We start from the raw sequence: 16,747 nt of genomic DNA on the forward strand, positions 1-16,747 counted from the left end.
GCTCTGGGAAAGTGACATGCCAGGATCCCAAAGCATGCCCCCTTTCTGTCCTTACAGTAGCACAGTATCAGAGTTAACACACCATATTTTGGGCAAACACCAAGCAGCACACACAGAGTTTGCTGGCCAAGTGTAAATACAATGCTCTACCAACCTGGGGCAAGACTTAGATTGGGATATTTTTAACCACAACCACCACATGAAGCAATCCATGACTCACTGATCCAGCCCCATTTGGGGCTCATATCCCGTTTTAGCTGCCATGCACCACTGATGGGTCGCTGGGTTTGCTGTTTGACACTGCCCACCGCGCTCACCAGCACCAGCAGCCTGCCCGGAAGCTGCAGAGAAACAAGGCTCTATTCACACTCCCACGGTTATCGTTGGGTTCTTTGGTCAATATTTAAGTTTTGGCCAGGTAGGTCCCTCGCCCTGTAAAGTACACGCCGTGCCAGGAAAACACCATTCCTCAGTGAGGGACTGTACCGTGAACATCCGTCAGCAGCCACGCCACGGAGAAGCACAAGCCCTGTCTTGGGGCCAAAACATGCCTGGGGAAACCAACCCAGTGCCACTAAGCCAAAGCACAGGGGAGTGAAAACCTTAGGAGTTACCCAAAAGGTAAAGCACTTGGGGCTGTTAGAAAACTGCATTACACTGAGAATTAGAAACAATCAGGATTGTGTCTATTTACTGTAAGCTTAAAGAGACGTGTACTAAAGAAGTTTATGTGAATCATCTAATGCACTCAGGCCTATTGTTAGAATTATTACCAAGCTAAAAAAAGATTAATTTCTCTAAATACTCTAAATCCTCAGACACGATGAGGAGGCTGCTGTGGATGGAGCATTACCAGGTCTTGCTTGCTAATGTCATCTTCACCTGTGGCTCTGCTGCTCTAAGATCTACCTTTGCCTTGCTCCTGATGAGCCCACTGTCCCATCTGGGCTCCCAAAACCTCCGCAATTTGTCCCAAAACATCCAGGAAGCGAGCAGAAGCCAACAACTGCTAGACATGCTGCTGGTTATCAGCTCTGACCCTCGGTTCAGGAGTTCACCATCTTAATCCGACCCAGCGAAAACAAGCAACGCAGACAGCGGCCGCAGGGATGGACAGACAGACAGACAAACTCCACCTAGCAAATACCCAGACACACTTCTCCCAGGACCCAGCGGGGTGGGAAGAGACAAGAGGCAGCTCAGCAGCCAGCCCAGCCTCTGTGGCACTGCCCGTGCCCCAGGGCGGCTGCTGTGCCCAGTGCCAGAGTGCCACGGAGGTCCCCGAGACACTCACACATCCCAAGCCAGGCATGTCCAGGCAACGAGAAACTTGGGAAGGGAGGAAAAATGGTTTCCATACCATAGTCTCCCCGGAGCAGACAAAACCAGCTCCTGCTACAAGGTTTAAACGTGCTTGACTGGGGTCCAAGCCCGCAGCCAGGTGACTAATCCTTTGATGCAAATTCCTCCCAACGCCGCGGATGCGGGCACCGTGTGGTGGGCAGCCCATGGGGCAGACATGCCATGCACCCTTGCCAAGAGGGGCTCTTTGGGAGACACCTCAGACTCAAGCATGCCACCCCAAAAACATCATCCATCCATGCTGCCACCTCTGCAGAGAGCGACCCAAACCACGGAGAGCCAAAGATGCACGACGACCAACCAACGGGGCTCTGCAACACCAGCTTCAACAAGACAACACCTCTCCCTTGCTGGGATCAAGGGAGGACTCAGGAAAGCAAGGAAGCCCCCAGCCTTGCCAAAGGCAGGGAGGTATTTATTAACTGGGGCATTCAACAGCGGTTTGGGGAATTCCCCCTTCTCCTCCCCACCAAAATCCAACCCCCGCCCATCCTGCAAGGTGCCCTCAGCATGAAACATCTCACCACCACAGTGTCCTCAGCATGAAATATCTTGCCATCGACCCTCTACAAACGCTTTGTTGTCCATTGCTATGCAAAACTTCTTAATTCTACCACTAGCCCGAATGCCTTAAAGTGCTTAAGATAAGTATCTGAGCTCATTTACATAATTGCAACATTATGAAATACTGTTCAGTCAAATCAGAACATCGCTGGTTTAAAAAAACCCCACGCTTTTTGCCAGTCGGTTACGTTAGGTTGGCTCTCGGTGCGCCGGAGCTCCCCAACGCCGTAATTACCGCGAGGATTAGAAACTTGTTACTCACGTAGTCATGAAAGGCTTTGGCTTCACTCGAATGTTCACAAGTGTCTCGCCTTTCGGGAGCTGCGCAGTACAGGTCCCAAAACACGCTGCACGGCAGGGAGAGACGGGAGAAGAGCAGTTACTCATCGGGGATCGGGCAGCCAGGTCAGCGCAGGTGAGCGGCTGGGACCGCAGCTGGATCCGGCTGTGCATCCCAGCTTCACACCACCCGGAGCTGACCGTCAGCAGCGGGGATGCCGGCTGCTTCAGGAAGCAAAAGTAGCCTTCAAGAGGCAACACCTCGAAGGGACAACCCCCCGTGCGACTTCGGGGACTTCTCGCAGCCTCGCAGCCGCCCAGCCGCGCTCCCCTGGGCGCCCCAGCGGCACCGGCACAGCCCGGTGCCTGCGGCCGGCCCGGCAGCTCTCCAGCGGGAGCACTGCCCGCCGCTCCCGGGGCCGTACCCCGTGGGGGCCCCGCGCGCACCCCCCCACCCCCGGGGGCCGCTCCCACCCGCGACGGGACACCCCCGCACTTACCACCACCAGGAGTGCAGGAAGCCGGGGGCGGCGCCGCCGCCGCCCCGCGCAAGATGGAGGGCGGGCGTGCGGCGGCGCACAAAGGGCGCGGGGGGCGGCGGGGCTCACCTCGGACAGGAAGGTCTGCGCAGACTTCTGGGCGCCGACGTGCAGCAGGTACTCGTAGACGTACAGCGCCAGCCTGCAACAGCCGAGCGCCGGGTCGGAGGAGGAAGAGGCGCCCCGCTCCCGCCCCGCACAAAGCCGCCCGCCGCCACGGCCGCCCCGCTCCCCCCTCCGCCGCCGCCGCCGCCGCCGCTCTTACTTCTCCCGCGCCTGCCCGTCCGAGGGCACCGCCGAGCCCTTCCCTTTGGCGAACATGGTCCGCGCCGAGGAGGAGGGGGGCGGCCGCCGAGAGCCGCCGCTGCCGCCGGAGCACGGACCCGGCGGGAGGCAGGCACGCAGAGGAGGAAGAAGGGAGGCGGCCGGGGGCTGGGCACGCCGCCTTCTCCTCCGGACCGGCCCCGGCGGGTCACGCCCGGCGCCGCGCACCCCAGCCCCGCGCTGCCGGCGGTCACCCCGGGGCCAGGCGCGCCCGGCTGCGCGGAGCCCTGAGTGGAGCCCGGGGCCGGCGTGCCCTGGCTGCCAGCTCCAGTCACGGGTGTTGTTGCTCGCTTCGCTGCCTTTAAAAACACGCGGGGAAAGCCACTCCCTGCGGGGCGGGCGGGGGTCGCGCAGGGTGGGCTGTGGGGAGCCCTGCTGCCTCTCTCCGGGGGCTCGGACAAGGCTCTGGTGTAAAAGTCAGCGCTTTGCGTCCCTCTCCCCACCAACATCCGTTTCTGCAGAACCAAAGTAACCACCAGTGCCTCGGGTGGCAGTGCCCACGGGGACAGACGGTGGAGCAGCACAGCAATAAGGGCTTCGAGCAGCTCCTTCCCCCTGCCCTGGCCTCGCCTCCACCTCCGGAGTGACCGGCTGAACAAAACCCAGCCGGGCCGGCGGCTGCGCCGGGGCTGGGGCTGTGCGATGAGTTAGCCGCTGCTGGAAGCGGGAGGTTACCGCCAGACCGGGGGATGGCGGGGGTGACGGGGCCGGGCGCTGCTCCGTGCGAGGGCGGGGGAGGCACTGCGAGCGCTGCGGCGCCCGTGGGAATGTTCACGGCCATCGGGACCTGCCCGAGCAGGGCCAAACTCGTTCACAGGTTAAATTGAGGTTTAAATTGAACTGGGGGGGGGGGGGGGGAAAAAAAAAAAAGTCTTCCAATGCGGTAGGTCGGAAAGGATCAAAACTTGCAGGCGTCCAAGATCGTCTCAGAAGAAAAGGAAAACCTGGGGCTTCGCCCAAGTTTTGGGTTTTATGGTGGGGCCAGGGTCACAGCGGTGATGACAAGGCAGGCGTGAGGGGCTCTGCTCCACGCATGCTTCTGCGGCACAGACCAGACAAACCCCAGACTTTGTGTCTCCCGAGCCTTTGCATCCCTCTGCTCCTCTGCTGCTCTGATGGGTTCAAAAATAACTGGGAGTGTCCCCTGGGACTGAGGCTATGGGATAAATCTGACCCTCCAGCAGCACGTGAGAAGTTCACTAAATATCCCCGGTTAAAAATAATACCGTGATATCCTGTACCTCCTGTGTGGAGGTGGAAAGCACTAATGCCACTGGAATGATGGGCGTTGTGCCCTCGGCAGCAAAAGGGCCTCTCTGTGCCCAGAATATTGCCCTGCCCTGCTCCTGTTCATCAGGAGCTTGTTTTCTTGTAACTCCATGATTTTCTCTGATAGGTGAGTACACAAAACCCAACCACTTCCTCTCCCCAACCCCTGGAATAGTTTGGGATGTGAAGCAAGCCCAGGGAAGTGAGATGGGAGACAGGATCCCTTCCCCTCCAGGTGCCTTCAGCAGTCTGGTTCCAGGTCTCCAGACAGGAGTGGAGGATGTTTCCAAGATGCTCAGAGGAGAGAGCAGGCCGAGAAGGGAGACAGGAAACCACCTCGGCTTTCCCTCCTCTCTTCCGGACAGCTGCAGTTCCCAGCCTTTTCTGGAGGAAACAGCCAAGAGCAGTTGATGAAAAACTTCCCAAAGTGGCACAAAAAAAGAAATTGTCAATTTTGCCATCCCAGGGTGGCAGAGCCCGACCTGCCGGCTGCCAAACCGAGGGCAGAAACTCTCGTCCCGTGTGAATTCACCGGGCACCGGCCCTGCCTTCGCATCTTCCGCGACCCGATGATTAGAGCAAATTATAAGCTGGTGCTTTGGACCAATTTAGGTAAAGATCAGAAGGGAGACTAATTTCATATCATCACCACCGCAGAACGCAATTAAGTGGCTCTGCAAAGTTTTAATGCAAGTTATGACAGGAAATTTAGGAAAAAATAAATCCCCACACCCAAAGCCAGCAGCTCCATCCAGCCAAGTTGCAGGAGGACGTACCAAGGCTACCGAGCGCTCCCAAGGTGTGGAGGGCAACCTGTGGGCTACCTTACTTTGGCCAGACTTTCTCTTCATCAGGAGTTTTTCTTGGGTTGCAGCAATTATGGCACCAGAAGTCATTAAAAACCCCAAACCATCACGCAGCTGGTTGTTTTAAACACCTGCCTCTGGATTTCTCCCAGCTGTCAGGGTTGTCTCCCATGCCAGGGCTGTGTTGCATGGTGGGTACCCAACAGATCCTGCTCCACTGAGCCCAAAGGCAGGAGAAGGTGCCAGGGGGAAAAGGCAGCATCCCCTGGGCACAGCAAAGGCAAGGCTCAAATTTACTGCACGCTGCCAGCAGCTCCGCTGGGACTGCTGTGGGATCCCCGTGGGCAGGCTCCCAGTGGGCAGGGATGTGCAGCAGGAAGGACAGGTTTGGGAGGGAGTAGCTGTGGGAAGAGTGGCCTCTCCACGTTGCATATTAATGCTCCTTGTGCTTTAATTGCGGTGGGACCTCTCGAGCAGAGCCATTAGCATGCAATGCGGAGGAACATGTATTTTTGGGATGCCTGCCTGGCTCACAGACTCTCAGCTGTGGGGAGGGGCAGGCTGTGGGATGCAGGGAGAGGTGTCTTGTTCCCCCCACCACCAGGGATGCCGCTGGAGTCGCAGCTCCTTCCTCGAGCCCCTGAATCATCCCCGCTGCCATCTGCTGCACCCTCGCTCTTCCCCACAGATGTCCTTCTTCCTTCCCCAGAAGGAGATGAGAACTGAGGACGAGGTGCCAAACACGACTTCAAACAGCATCTAATAAAACACGGGATTAATTTCTTCTGACTGGTGCTCAATGGCTCTGATTAAGCAGAGCAGGATTTAATTAGCTTGTTTGGACTGCCTCGAAGCCCGTGCCAAAGGTGGGGGAGTCTCAGTGGTTGGGTCTCCCCAGGCCCTGACCAAGAGCTCATGCAGGCCTGCAGGACCTTCCCCTTGAAGAGCAGAACCTTGCCAGGATCCTATCACCACCCTTTACCAGCCAGGATTGGTGCCCTTGGCTGTGCTTAATCCCAGTGATGCCCATGGGAAGGCACGAGGGAATGGCAGGAGCAGGGTGGGGTTTGATGGGGCACACAAGTTGGTGGCCCCACCAAGAAGACACTGTTGTCTTCCCCAACAGCATCTCATCCTCTGAACCCCATGCCTCTTGGCACAAACCAAACTTGCCCTGCCACCAAGACCTTGAATTTAAAGTAACCCTGTTCTCTCCCTGATTTACTACAAGTTGCTGGCTCCTCTCCTCTCCTCTCCCTCCGCCTGTCCTCTTTAACCCATTTCATTATCTATGCTAGCTTAGGCTTGTCTATGTGGGAACATCATGGTGAAGTTATTGCAAAATAGATGGGCTGTGAATGTAAAGCGTGGCAGCTATTCCCCAGCAGCTCCCTGCGTGGCAGCTCCAATTCCTCACCCGCAATTCCTGCGCTAACCTCGGCTGCAGGCAGGCACTGCAAAGTGCCGAGCAGGAGCACCCATGTGGGACACAGCTCCTGGGCTTTCCCCAGGGAAAGCTGGGAAACCATGCTGCATTCCCATAGCTGGCACTCCTGGATCTTAACTCTGTGGGTTCCTGTTATTGCAGGGGAGACAAACAGAGGCAGAAGGCACAGAGGGAGAAAGCGACAGAGGTAAAAGCTAAGGAGGACTTCCCTGTCTGAGGAGCACAGACAACTCGCAAGCCCCAAACTCACGCTTGGGGTTTGGCTCCTGAGGAACAGGGCAAAGGCAAAACCCAAAATGTCAGACCCTGGTTACACTGACAGAGTGTCACCTCTGCTCACCTCTTGCCAGTGCCAGCTGCCCTGGGCAAGTCTGGTTCTCCCTGTTCCCACCTCCTTTGCCACTAGCCTGCATCTACCTGCAAGAGATATTTTGCAACGAAATACCTCTCCCCTCGCAAAGCAGCATGCAGGGGCTGTGGTCCTGCAAAATGACAGTCCCAGCTTGGCTCCCAGTAGGGCTGCTGACATTCCCGTGCAGTGCTGTGTCTGACCCTGCTCCTTCCCTATGCCTGAGCTCTGGGGGCTGCTGTGCAGGGCACTGGCATGAAGTGAGGTCACATATAAGTGCTGCCTGTCAGTCTCCTATGGCAATGGCACAGCAGGGACCCTCCCAGGGCGTCCCAGCAGAGCTCTGTGTGCCTGCACTGGCTCCCAGCAGTGCTGCTGACATTCCTGTGCAGTGCTGTCTGTGTCTGACCCTGCTCCTTCCCTATGCCTGAGCTCTGGGGGCTGCTGTGCAGGGCACTGGCATGAAGTGAGGTCACATATAAGTGCTGCCTGTCAGTCTCCTATGGCAATGGCACAGCAGGGACCCTCCCAGGGCGTCCCAGCAGAGCTCTGTGTGCCTGCAGACCCTACAGATGATGGGATAGTGCCCATCTTGGGAGTTTTCTCAGCCATCCCACAGGACAGTCTCCAAGCTGTGCCCAATGCCAACCATTCTCAAGTGAAGGGTTGCAGCCTCTCCAGAGCAGCAGCAGTTTTCAGCTGCCTTGGGAGCCAGGCAGAAGCCCCACTGCACCACCTAAGTATCTGCAGTTCAACACCAGTGGATTCCTCACCCCCCTGCCCTCGGCAAGGAGGGGTTTAGGCAGGGAACAGGCGCCCAGCCGGCATTACGGGATCTAAATCCAGCTCTGCTGGGTCTGGTTTTGAGCCTCCTCTCTCTGCCGGGGCAGAGCCTTTGGGTCCTATCTCTCCTGTTTCTTCTCCAGGCTGAGTCCCTTATCTGTCACCTCTTCCATCTGTCTCCGCCTGATATGTGCCGCCAGCAGTGCCCTGAGCCAGCCACCCCCTCCAGCCCTGCAATGGGGCCAGAGCCCCTCTGACAGAGGGTGACCTTGGGTTTTGCAGCAGACCTTCCCCCTGCTGCCACTGGCCCTGTGGGTGCTCCCACAGCAGGGTGGAGCAGTGCCAGGTGCGTGCATGGAGCTGTAAATCTGCTGCGAGCGCGGTGACAGTTTGGGTACTTATTTTAGCAGCCTTATTTTAGGTAAAAAGCTGCTGCAGGGTGAACTGTGGTCCAACTGGCTCTGCTGCCCACGAGGGTTTCCTCCATCACTCCTGGGAGTTTTGTGAGAGGAAGGGGGACCTCAGGGATATAGGAAAGGCTTTCCAGTCAGCAGCCTGCCATTGGAGCCAGTGTCCTCAGGGACGCTCGCCTCTGCAACATCCTCCAAGGTTTCAAACCCAGCTCTTGCTGCTTGGAAGGCTTGCTCTGGCTCTGCTCACACCCCCAGCCATGCATGCCCACCTTGCTTCCCAGCAGGTAGTGAGGAGACCTGGCTGGTGCTCATCCATCCCCTGGTCTGCAGAATGCTGTATGGAACAGACTCACCCCCAGGCCATAGACCACACTCCAAAGGGAGCCCTTTCCTGCTCCCACACAGCACTGAGCACCCCTTTTTCTAACTGAAAAAAACCCAAACCAGCCCATTTTATCAAGTTCATGTTCTCCTGGCTTGCACCTTCACTTTGTCCTATGGAAATGCTGTGACTGGGTCTCCCACCTGAGACCTTCAGGCAGGGAGCGACTTCCCCCCCACCCGGATTTTACCTTTACTGTTTTCAGCGTGGTGTCTTCCTTCTCCCTCTGAGCACTCACTGCTCATCCAGCCTGCACGACTTGCTGACCCAGCACTCCTGCCCGCTCCTCCATCCGTTTTGCCTCCACACATAATGCACTTTCATAATCTTCCCCGGGAAGGTCATGCAGAGCAGGTCACGGTGCTGCATCGGGGCTGTGACCGTGCAGGGGTCCATCCCCCTGCACTGCCTGGGCTCCTGCACCTGGCCTTCCCTCACCATCCACCCCGCTGCTTGGCCCAGACACCTCCAGGGATGTATTTTTGGAAAGTTAGAGGGTTGCCTGCAGGATAGGTGCACTGCAGGATGGCCCTGCTGTGCCGGCCGTGTCGTGTCACTGGTCCCAGGCAGTTTTGCACTAAGCCAGGCTCAGTACTTTGGCTGCCCACAGCCTCCCCACATCCTGGCCCTGGTTGCTGCCAGATGAGTGGGGAGGGGGCAGAGGCTGGTGACTGCCTGCAACAACAGCCCAGGGAAACAACAGTCCAGATGTGAACCCCAGCCCAGATGTGTATAACAACCCAGAAGGGAACCGCAGCCCAGCTCTGCCAATGCCACCAGCTGCGGGATGCTTTGTGCCAAGACTTTGTGCCCCAGTGCCTCCCTCCGCTCCCAAATTTCTTCTGGGGGCTTTGCCATGCTCACAGCATGCCCATGGCCACTGCCATCATCCCACCCACGGAGAAACACGAGAGCCATTGCACGAGACCCTGCCAAAACCTTTCCTATGCTGATCAGCGGAGGCGAGGGCTGCTCGCCACAGGGCCTCGTTAGCTTAATGAATGAATTTCAAAGCTGGGCTTTCAGATGACATTTGGGCATACAGCTTTGGGCAAAAGACTTCTGGAGCGCCAGGTTAGAACACAGTCTCCATGTCTCCAAAAATCCTCATCTTCTGGTTTCTGAGTGAAATAATAACCAAACCAGGAGACTCTCATAAAGGAAATCAGCAAAGACAACTACTTTTATATGTGCGCTTAAGTATTTAGGTCAGTATTTTTAGAATAAATAGCCGTGGGTTGGTTCCTATCTTTTCACTTTCATTTTTCACACTTCAGCTTCATTTTCCTGAATCTGGTTGTACTGAAGCAGCAATTGGGTTTTGCAAAGCACTCACACCTACCAGTGTGCTGACCTCACTGCCTCCTGCTTCTCCATGGCTCCTCTGGCCTTTCCTTCTCCTCTGAGATATCACCATGGTTAGGAGCTCTATCTGTCCCCCTCTGCTATAAAGATTTCCCCACAAGCTGGCGACGGAAAGGAGGAAATGGGCTGCAGTGGCATCAGCTCTGCAAGGGGGTGAGGATCTTTGCTGGTCTGAACCAGGAAAGGGATGCACGTGTGCACTGCCATGGCTCGCGATGGATGTGTGTGGCTCCCTGCACGTCCCCAGTCCTGCTCCCAGTGCCCTCCAGTCCCTTCCTGCTCCAAAGAGAGCCCTGGCCACGAGCTGGGCGTTGCACCCTGCAGCCTGCTATTAAAAGCAAACCATCTAGAAGAGTCCTTCGGAGTGAAAGCAGCTTTTAAAGGAAACATTGGCAGCCTCGTTTGGCTGCAACAGTGCCTGCTTTCCTAACGGCCTCCAAAATTAGAAGAGGCTCAGAAACTTAGGATGGATGTTACTGCAGCAGAGTGGGGAGGGGGTATGAGGGGGAGGCTCCAGCCTGCTCAGCCTCAACTGTGCTTCCCCAGGAATCAGGATGCTGCTCCATAGCTCACTGATACAACCTTTTCTTGTGGGGGAGAAGAAAAGATTGGCATGGGAAGAGAGCATGGGGCACAATGCCTGGCCGGCATGGAAATGGGCACGCACGTGCTGCTGGAAGAAGCAGCGATCTCTGCCGTGCTAAACACGCTCGGCGGGAGCGACAGAGATGTGCCAAAGCCTCCTCATGACTTAGCTCCTAATAAACACGCTGCAGATGGGAAACGAGCCTTCGGCTTCCCCCAGCGTGGGCGAGGGGCGAGCTCACCCCGGCCATGCTCCAGCCCTGCAAGCTGGGGGGCATGGGACACGTCTCTGCTGGTCCCTGGAGCCGGGTCTGGGCTCCTGCCTGCCCTGCATGGCCCCGGGAGAGTTTTTCCCGAAGTAAAGCCTTCCTCCTCCCGGCTCAACAGCCGCTTCACCTCCAAGAGTTATTCACAGATAAACTCCATAAATTTGGGGGACAGCCATTTTATCACTCCTGGCAGCTCTGTGCATTGCCTGCCACAAGGTGAAGCCGCGGGAGCTGGGAAGGGATGGGAATAGCAGCTCCCGGGAGAGCTGCAGCAGCGGGATGCCTGGCCAGGACCGGCTCCGCTCTGGGACAGCTGGGGCCCGGCCGGCTGGATCCTGCCCCAGCTCCTGCTGGATCTTGCCCCGGCTCCTGCTGCCCACCTGGGGTTTCTGAGGCTTTGTTAGACGTAGGGAGGCTTGAGAGCAGCAAACCTCCTCCTCCTCCCTGCCTTGCCTCCATGGATGATTTATTTCGACACGCGACTCCATCCTGTTTTGCTGCATCACTCCCGGTGCTTTATTGCTTCTGGCCTGGGCTGGCGACATCCCTGCACCCATCTCCGACTTCCCGGGAGCAGAAAGGAGCCCTCAAACCCCTGCCACTGCAGCTCGTCAGGATATCAAAGTGCTCCCAAGTTTTGGTGGTTGGTTGGCGTTTCCTGACCTCCCAGAGTAGCTTCCCTTCTCCTGGCCCCTTCCTTGAAGTGTTGGTCCATCACTGCCTGGCAGCTGCCACCCAGGGCTCTTTAGGGTGGCCATGGCTGGGAAGAAAGCCTGTGCTCGTCAATTCACTGGGAATATTCTGCTGGAACATCACCTGTAAAAATAAACACATTTTTTAAATTTCCATTCTTAATTGTGCCCTGCGCTTACAAAGGTGCAGTAGCTCAAAGGCTCCATGAACCCCCGAAGCAACATGGCCCTTATCCACAGTGGGTGTGTGGGCAGTGTGCTCTGGCAGATGGACACCACTGCCATCCTGGCTGTACAGGCTGCATTCCTGCCTGGCACACTGCACCCCAGCCTGTTGCAGGACTGTCCTCCCACCCCTGCTGCTGGCACTTTGGATTTTGAACTTTTAATTTTGACCAAGCTATAGGCTGTTTCATTTCCATTTTGCTGCCAGCCTGGTGTTCCCTTTTCCCATGGGAAAACCAAAACTCCACGACGACTGCTGGAGATGCTAATGGGGAGGACGGGAGAGGGGCTTCCACCCAACACACTCCCTCCACCCCTCCATTTCACAGCCTCCCTGGAGCGCCGCACAGCCACTGAGAGCGGCTGGATTTGGTGTCTAACATTCCCCGTCTTCTAACAAGGCTTTTTTCCCCCTCTCTAAACCCGAGAGCAGGAAGAACCCCCTCCTCGTCTGGGCGAGATTTCCACACCTCAGTGGCGGTGGCGAGCGCTCTGCATGGCTCGCATTCAAATGAAGCCGGCGCAGGCGGGCGGGCAGCGCTCCCGGGGGGCTGCCACCCATCCCCGCTCCCCCTCGGTGTTTTTGGGAAGGAGCACTTGCCCGCCGTGGGGCTGGGGTTCCTGGGCCTGGCGGAGCTGCGGTGCTGGGGTTTCCTGTTTACCCGCGCAGCTGTGCCGGCGGTTGGAGGGAGCTCGGCCTCGGCCACAACATCGCCGGTGCCCCAAGGGCGCCCCGAAGGCTCCGGGGCGCAAGAACCCCGACCAGCAAAACGCTTTTAATGCGGGCAGCAGCGACCCGCTGGTGGGGGCTGCACGCGCATCATTAATTAAACTGCATCATTAATAACGCTACATTATTCATAAAGGCCTGGGGGGCGTCCCCACCATCACCCGGGGCCGGGTGCCCTCCTCGCCCGGCAGCCCAGGACGCGGAGGCGAAGCGCCGCGCTGGCAGCGCCCGAACCGCGGCGGGCAGGCGTGGGGGCGATGCCGGCCCGCTCGCCCCCTCCCCCACGGCAGCGGGAAGGCGGGCAGGAGGGCGGGCGGCGGGGCCGCGTCCCGGGGCCGGCCCCCCGTGTCCCTGTGTCCGTGTGTCCTCCCGTGTCCGTGTGACCCCCCGTGCCCGTGTGTCCCCCGTGTCCGTGTGTCCGTGTGTCCCCCCGTGTCCATGTGTCCGCCCCGTGTCCGTGTGTCCCTCTGTGTCCGTATGTCCTCCCCGTGTTCGTGTGTCCTCCCGTGTCCGTCTGTCTGCCCCGTGTCCATGTGTCCCCGTGTGCCCGTGTGTCCCCCCGTGTCCGTGTCCCCCTGTGTCTGTATGTCCGTGTGTCCTCCCGTGTCCATGTCTCTCCCTCGTGTCCGTGTGTCCCCCCCGTGTCCGTGTGTCCCCCCCCGTGTCCGTGTGTCCTCTCGTGTTCAAGTGTCCTCCCCTGTCCATGTATTCCCGTGTCCTGTATCCGTATGTCCCTTCGTGTACAGGTGTCCCCCTGTGTCCTGTATCCAAGTCTCCCCGCGGTGGTCTGTGTCCTGTGTCCCCCCCGTGTCCGTGTGTCCCCCGGGGATCCCTGTCCTTGTGTACCCACGGGATCCAATGTCCCTGTGTCCAGGAATGTCCCGTGTCTCTGTCCCTGTGCATCCCCTGTCCTGTGTCTGTGTAGCCCCTCCGGATGTCCAAGTGCTTGTGGACTGTCCTGGGATGGCCCTGTCCTCATGTACCCCTCGAGCGCTCCTGTCCCCACAGATTCCCTGGGACTCTGCCTCTCTTGTGGACACCTGGAGTCATTCCTGTCCCCGTGGACCCCCAGTCCCTGTCCCCATGGGCCACCAGCACCTCCCAAACCTTCTCCAGACAGTCGTGCACCTGGCAGGGTGGACAAGCTGGCCTTCAAATTAAGTAAATACCAATGGAGGAGTTGAAAAATAGGTTACCTTATAATTGATTTTTTTTTTTTTTGCCTGCAGCTAAAGAAAAATTAGCCTCCCTGCTATCTTGTGCCGTGTGTTTGAGAACGTACCGGGGTGTGTAGTAGCTGAAGGGGTGGCATGACAGCTCCTTGGCCCAGCCTTTCCCACTGCCTCTCTTCTGAGATTGGCTTTTTTTTTGTCCGTTTCCCCAGCAGTTAAACTGCCAGGGAAAGCTTTGATAGCTTGGAGGAGCCAAGAACAGGACTCCTGGCAGAGCGATGCAGCCCTGAGCCCGAGCCAGGAGCCGTGGGAGAGCCCTTCTCTGAGGGACACCCAGGCTCGTGGGGTGCTGCTTTATCACCCTGTCCTGTCACCCTCTGCACTGCCACTGTGCCAGCCAGAGCTGCTGCAGCCACCGTGGGTGGCACAGCCTGTCACCATGAGAGGGTGGCACAGGGCAGGGCACCCCAGTGCTGGCCCCTGAGTGCTTGGAGGGCTCATCCTCCCTGCTGTCCCTTGTACCCCCAGCCCAGGCTCTCCTCCCTGCTGGTGCAGAGCTCCTGATGCAGCAAGAGGTGAGAGTTTGATTTATGAAGTGCATTAGTATCACTTTTTCTCCTTTTTTCCATAATGGGCCATTTGTGTGGCGGTGCCTGCCCTCCTCCTTCCCATCAGCCCAGGTTTTGGGGGGCCTTTTCCAGGGAGAAGAGACCTTCAGCTCACCCACCCCTGCTACATTCTGGGGGCGTGGGGTCCCTGCACATCTCCTTTCAGGGGCTGTGGGTGGCAGTGGGATCCCTGCAGTTCGAGACCCCCTGAAAGCCTGTCCAAGCCCCTGTGGTCCCTCCCACAGGACAGGACAGCTGCTCAGTCCCACTATCCCTGTCCCAGGTCCCACTCCTGGCCTCACAGGGTGCTGGGATTAGCTGCGGCTGCATCAGCACCATCGCCAGCATCCCCTTAAAATCTGACAAAACCTACATTTCAACAAAATCTACCTCCTGCCGCAGCCCCTCTCACCCTGCCGAGCCCCCGAGCGCTTCACCCTCCCGACTACTCCAAGAAGCGACAAAACCAATAGGTCACTTTTTTCCCCCTCCCCATCTCAGCAGTAATTAATGGTTTAATTAACACTCACGACATCCAATTTCCACGGCTTCGCACGAGCAGCCTCCGCGGCCGGGGCCGCGCTGCGAGCTCCGGGCGAGCGGGGCTGGAAGGGTTACCGGGAGCGGGCGGGAGCCGCGGGCTGGAGGCCGCCCATCTGGCCCGCGATTCTCCCGGAGCTGGCAAGTTCTCCTCCTCCCGAGCAGCAGCGGCATACCCAGCACGTCCCACAGCCTGCTCCGCTTCTGCTCGGGCTTGTTTACCGCGCTGCGGCTCCGACAGCCCGGGCAGAAGCCGGGCGCCGTCGGCACTCGTTATTTACCCCGAACGATTTTCCAGTGTTTTAACACCAATCCCTGAGAAATTTTAGCTGTCCCAAGGAGAATAGCTGCTTGTAACCGGTTGCTAATTACAAGTATGAATGTCAATTAATTCATTTAGCTAATTATCCACTCTCTGAGCATCACGCACCAAAGAACTGTAAAAGACGGGCATATGGCGATGGATCAGAAGGAGGGAGCTGGAGCGGCCGGGGCGAAGGGATGCAGGCAGCCCGAGAGCTCGGGAATTACAACATTATGCTAATTGGGCCTGGAAAACATCAGCCTCTACTTGCAACTTTTGTTTGCAGGCTCGAGCGTGGGTCAAGCATCTGAAGTGTTTCTAATTGTGCTGTTCCCTCTGACTCTGGCGAGTGGGAAGAACCGTTTTCACAAACCTTTTGATCCTAATCTCTGGCTGCAGAAACAAACAGTCCTGAGGAGGGAGGGAGAAATCCCTGAAGATCTTCCTGGCCAGAAGCCTCCGTGCTAAAGGTGGGGAGATGTTCTGGAGGTTGCCTGCTGCCATCTGGTTTGCAGGGCACCTGGGCTGCTGCAAGTGGGTAGAAAACCATCCTGGTGAGAAATATCTTAGTTGCTGTCCCAAAATAGAATGCTTTAGAGGAAATGTTGTTTTCTGAAATGATGGAATTTAATCGCATCTGGGTGTGCAAAGCCACCTGCAAGACGTGGAAGGGCGGAAGGGCCTCTCTGCTCCTGCTCTTGGAATGAAGAATGCAGATTTTACCCAAGCAGCTGAGCAGTGAATGCTCAGCGGGGTTAAAGTCCTCAGGCAACAATCTTCTCCCAGAGAGAATCTCCATCGCCATAATCTGATCAATCACCTGGTGCAGTGCAGTGCTTCCTCCATCCCCCAAAGGCTCCAAACCCCCTCAGGGTTTCATCACCCTGAGCTGGGCCCCATCTCCCCCCCTGCCTGGCCCAGCCCTTGCAGAGGTGTCCCGGTGTCCCACCGCCCCTCTGCTTCCATCTAGGATTTTGATGAACATTTTCCACAACCAGGCTAAAATTCAGGTGGCTGAGGCAGGGGCTTGTGCCCTGTTTCAGTGCTTTATTATTCTTATTTACCAAAAAAAAAAAGAGTGGGGTCTTATTTCCTGTTGAAATTGCTTAATTATTTCTCCGCTGGCTTTCCAGTGGCAATACTTGTGCTGCCGGTGCCTGCCAAAGAGCTTTGATCAAACTCTTGTAGGTTGATAACCAAGAGTCACTTGTAAAAGTGTGTGAATCAAATACAAATAGAACAACATCTCCACTAGACCCAACAGCCATTAATGCGGCGACATGGCAATTTGCATTTTATTTCCTTGTTTAAAAAAAAAAAAAAAAAAAGGAAAAAAAGGGGTTTTGTGACAAGCCCTGTCAGAGACACTTCAAAGGGAGCAAGGCCAGGGAGCAGCTGTGTGTGTTGGATTGGCTTTGGAGAAGTTTGCCGAGGTTTTTCCGGACAGTGAGCTTGGTGTCGGCACCCGCGGCTCTGGGGAAAACACCGATATTTTCGGGTAACTTTAACGGAGTGCCCCTGGCTGAGGTGATGGGGGCAGAAGAGGATGATGAGTGGGCTGGGGAGGGGGACCTCACGCCAGGAGCAGCTCCCTGGGGAGCGATGGAGGCAGCAGCAGCAGCAGCACCCCGCTCCGCAGAGCTGCTGGCAGCGCTCCGTGCCTCCCTGGCTCTGCCGCCAGCCCCACACATTCCCTGCTGCACCCAGAGCCAAGCTCCATGAGCGCCGGCCATTTTCCAG

The 16,747-nt window shown here is 57.3% G+C and overlaps 1 protein-coding gene and 1 long non-coding RNA gene across 3 annotated transcripts in view; both read right to left on the minus strand.

Moving 5' to 3' along the window:
- The window catches only part of SSBP3 (single stranded DNA binding protein 3), a 54,192-nt gene extending 51,127 nt beyond the window's left edge, over nucleotides 1-3,065 (minus strand). For both annotated transcript variants that reach the window (XM_039711426.1, XM_039711425.1), the window contains exons 1-4: nucleotides 3,010-3,065; nucleotides 2,788-2,886; nucleotides 2,706-2,741; nucleotides 2,189-2,273 (exon numbers count right to left, since the gene is read on the minus strand). In XM_039711426.1, coding sequence (XP_039567360.1) covers nucleotides 2,189-2,273; nucleotides 2,706-2,741; nucleotides 2,788-2,886; nucleotides 3,010-3,065 — 276 coding nt within the window. The remainder of the gene's footprint in view (nucleotides 1-2,188; nucleotides 2,274-2,705; nucleotides 2,742-2,787; nucleotides 2,887-3,009) is intronic.
- A 6,617-nt stretch (nucleotides 3,066-9,682) lies between these two features.
- On the minus strand, nucleotides 9,683-14,866 carry LOC120503164. Its single transcript, XR_005627671.1, has 2 exons — nucleotides 14,694-14,866; nucleotides 9,683-11,552 (listed from the first exon to the last, which is right to left on the minus strand). It is a non-coding gene; the product is annotated as an uncharacterized LOC120503164 (long non-coding RNA).
- Between the last annotated feature and the right edge of the window lie 1,881 nt (nucleotides 14,867-16,747).

Source organism: Passer montanus, unplaced genomic scaffold (assembly GCF_014805655.1).
Source record: "Passer montanus isolate IOZ18808 unplaced genomic scaffold, ASM1480565v1 scaffold25, whole genome shotgun sequence".
Classification (NCBI taxonomy): Eukaryota; Metazoa; Chordata; class Aves; order Passeriformes; family Passeridae; genus Passer; species Passer montanus.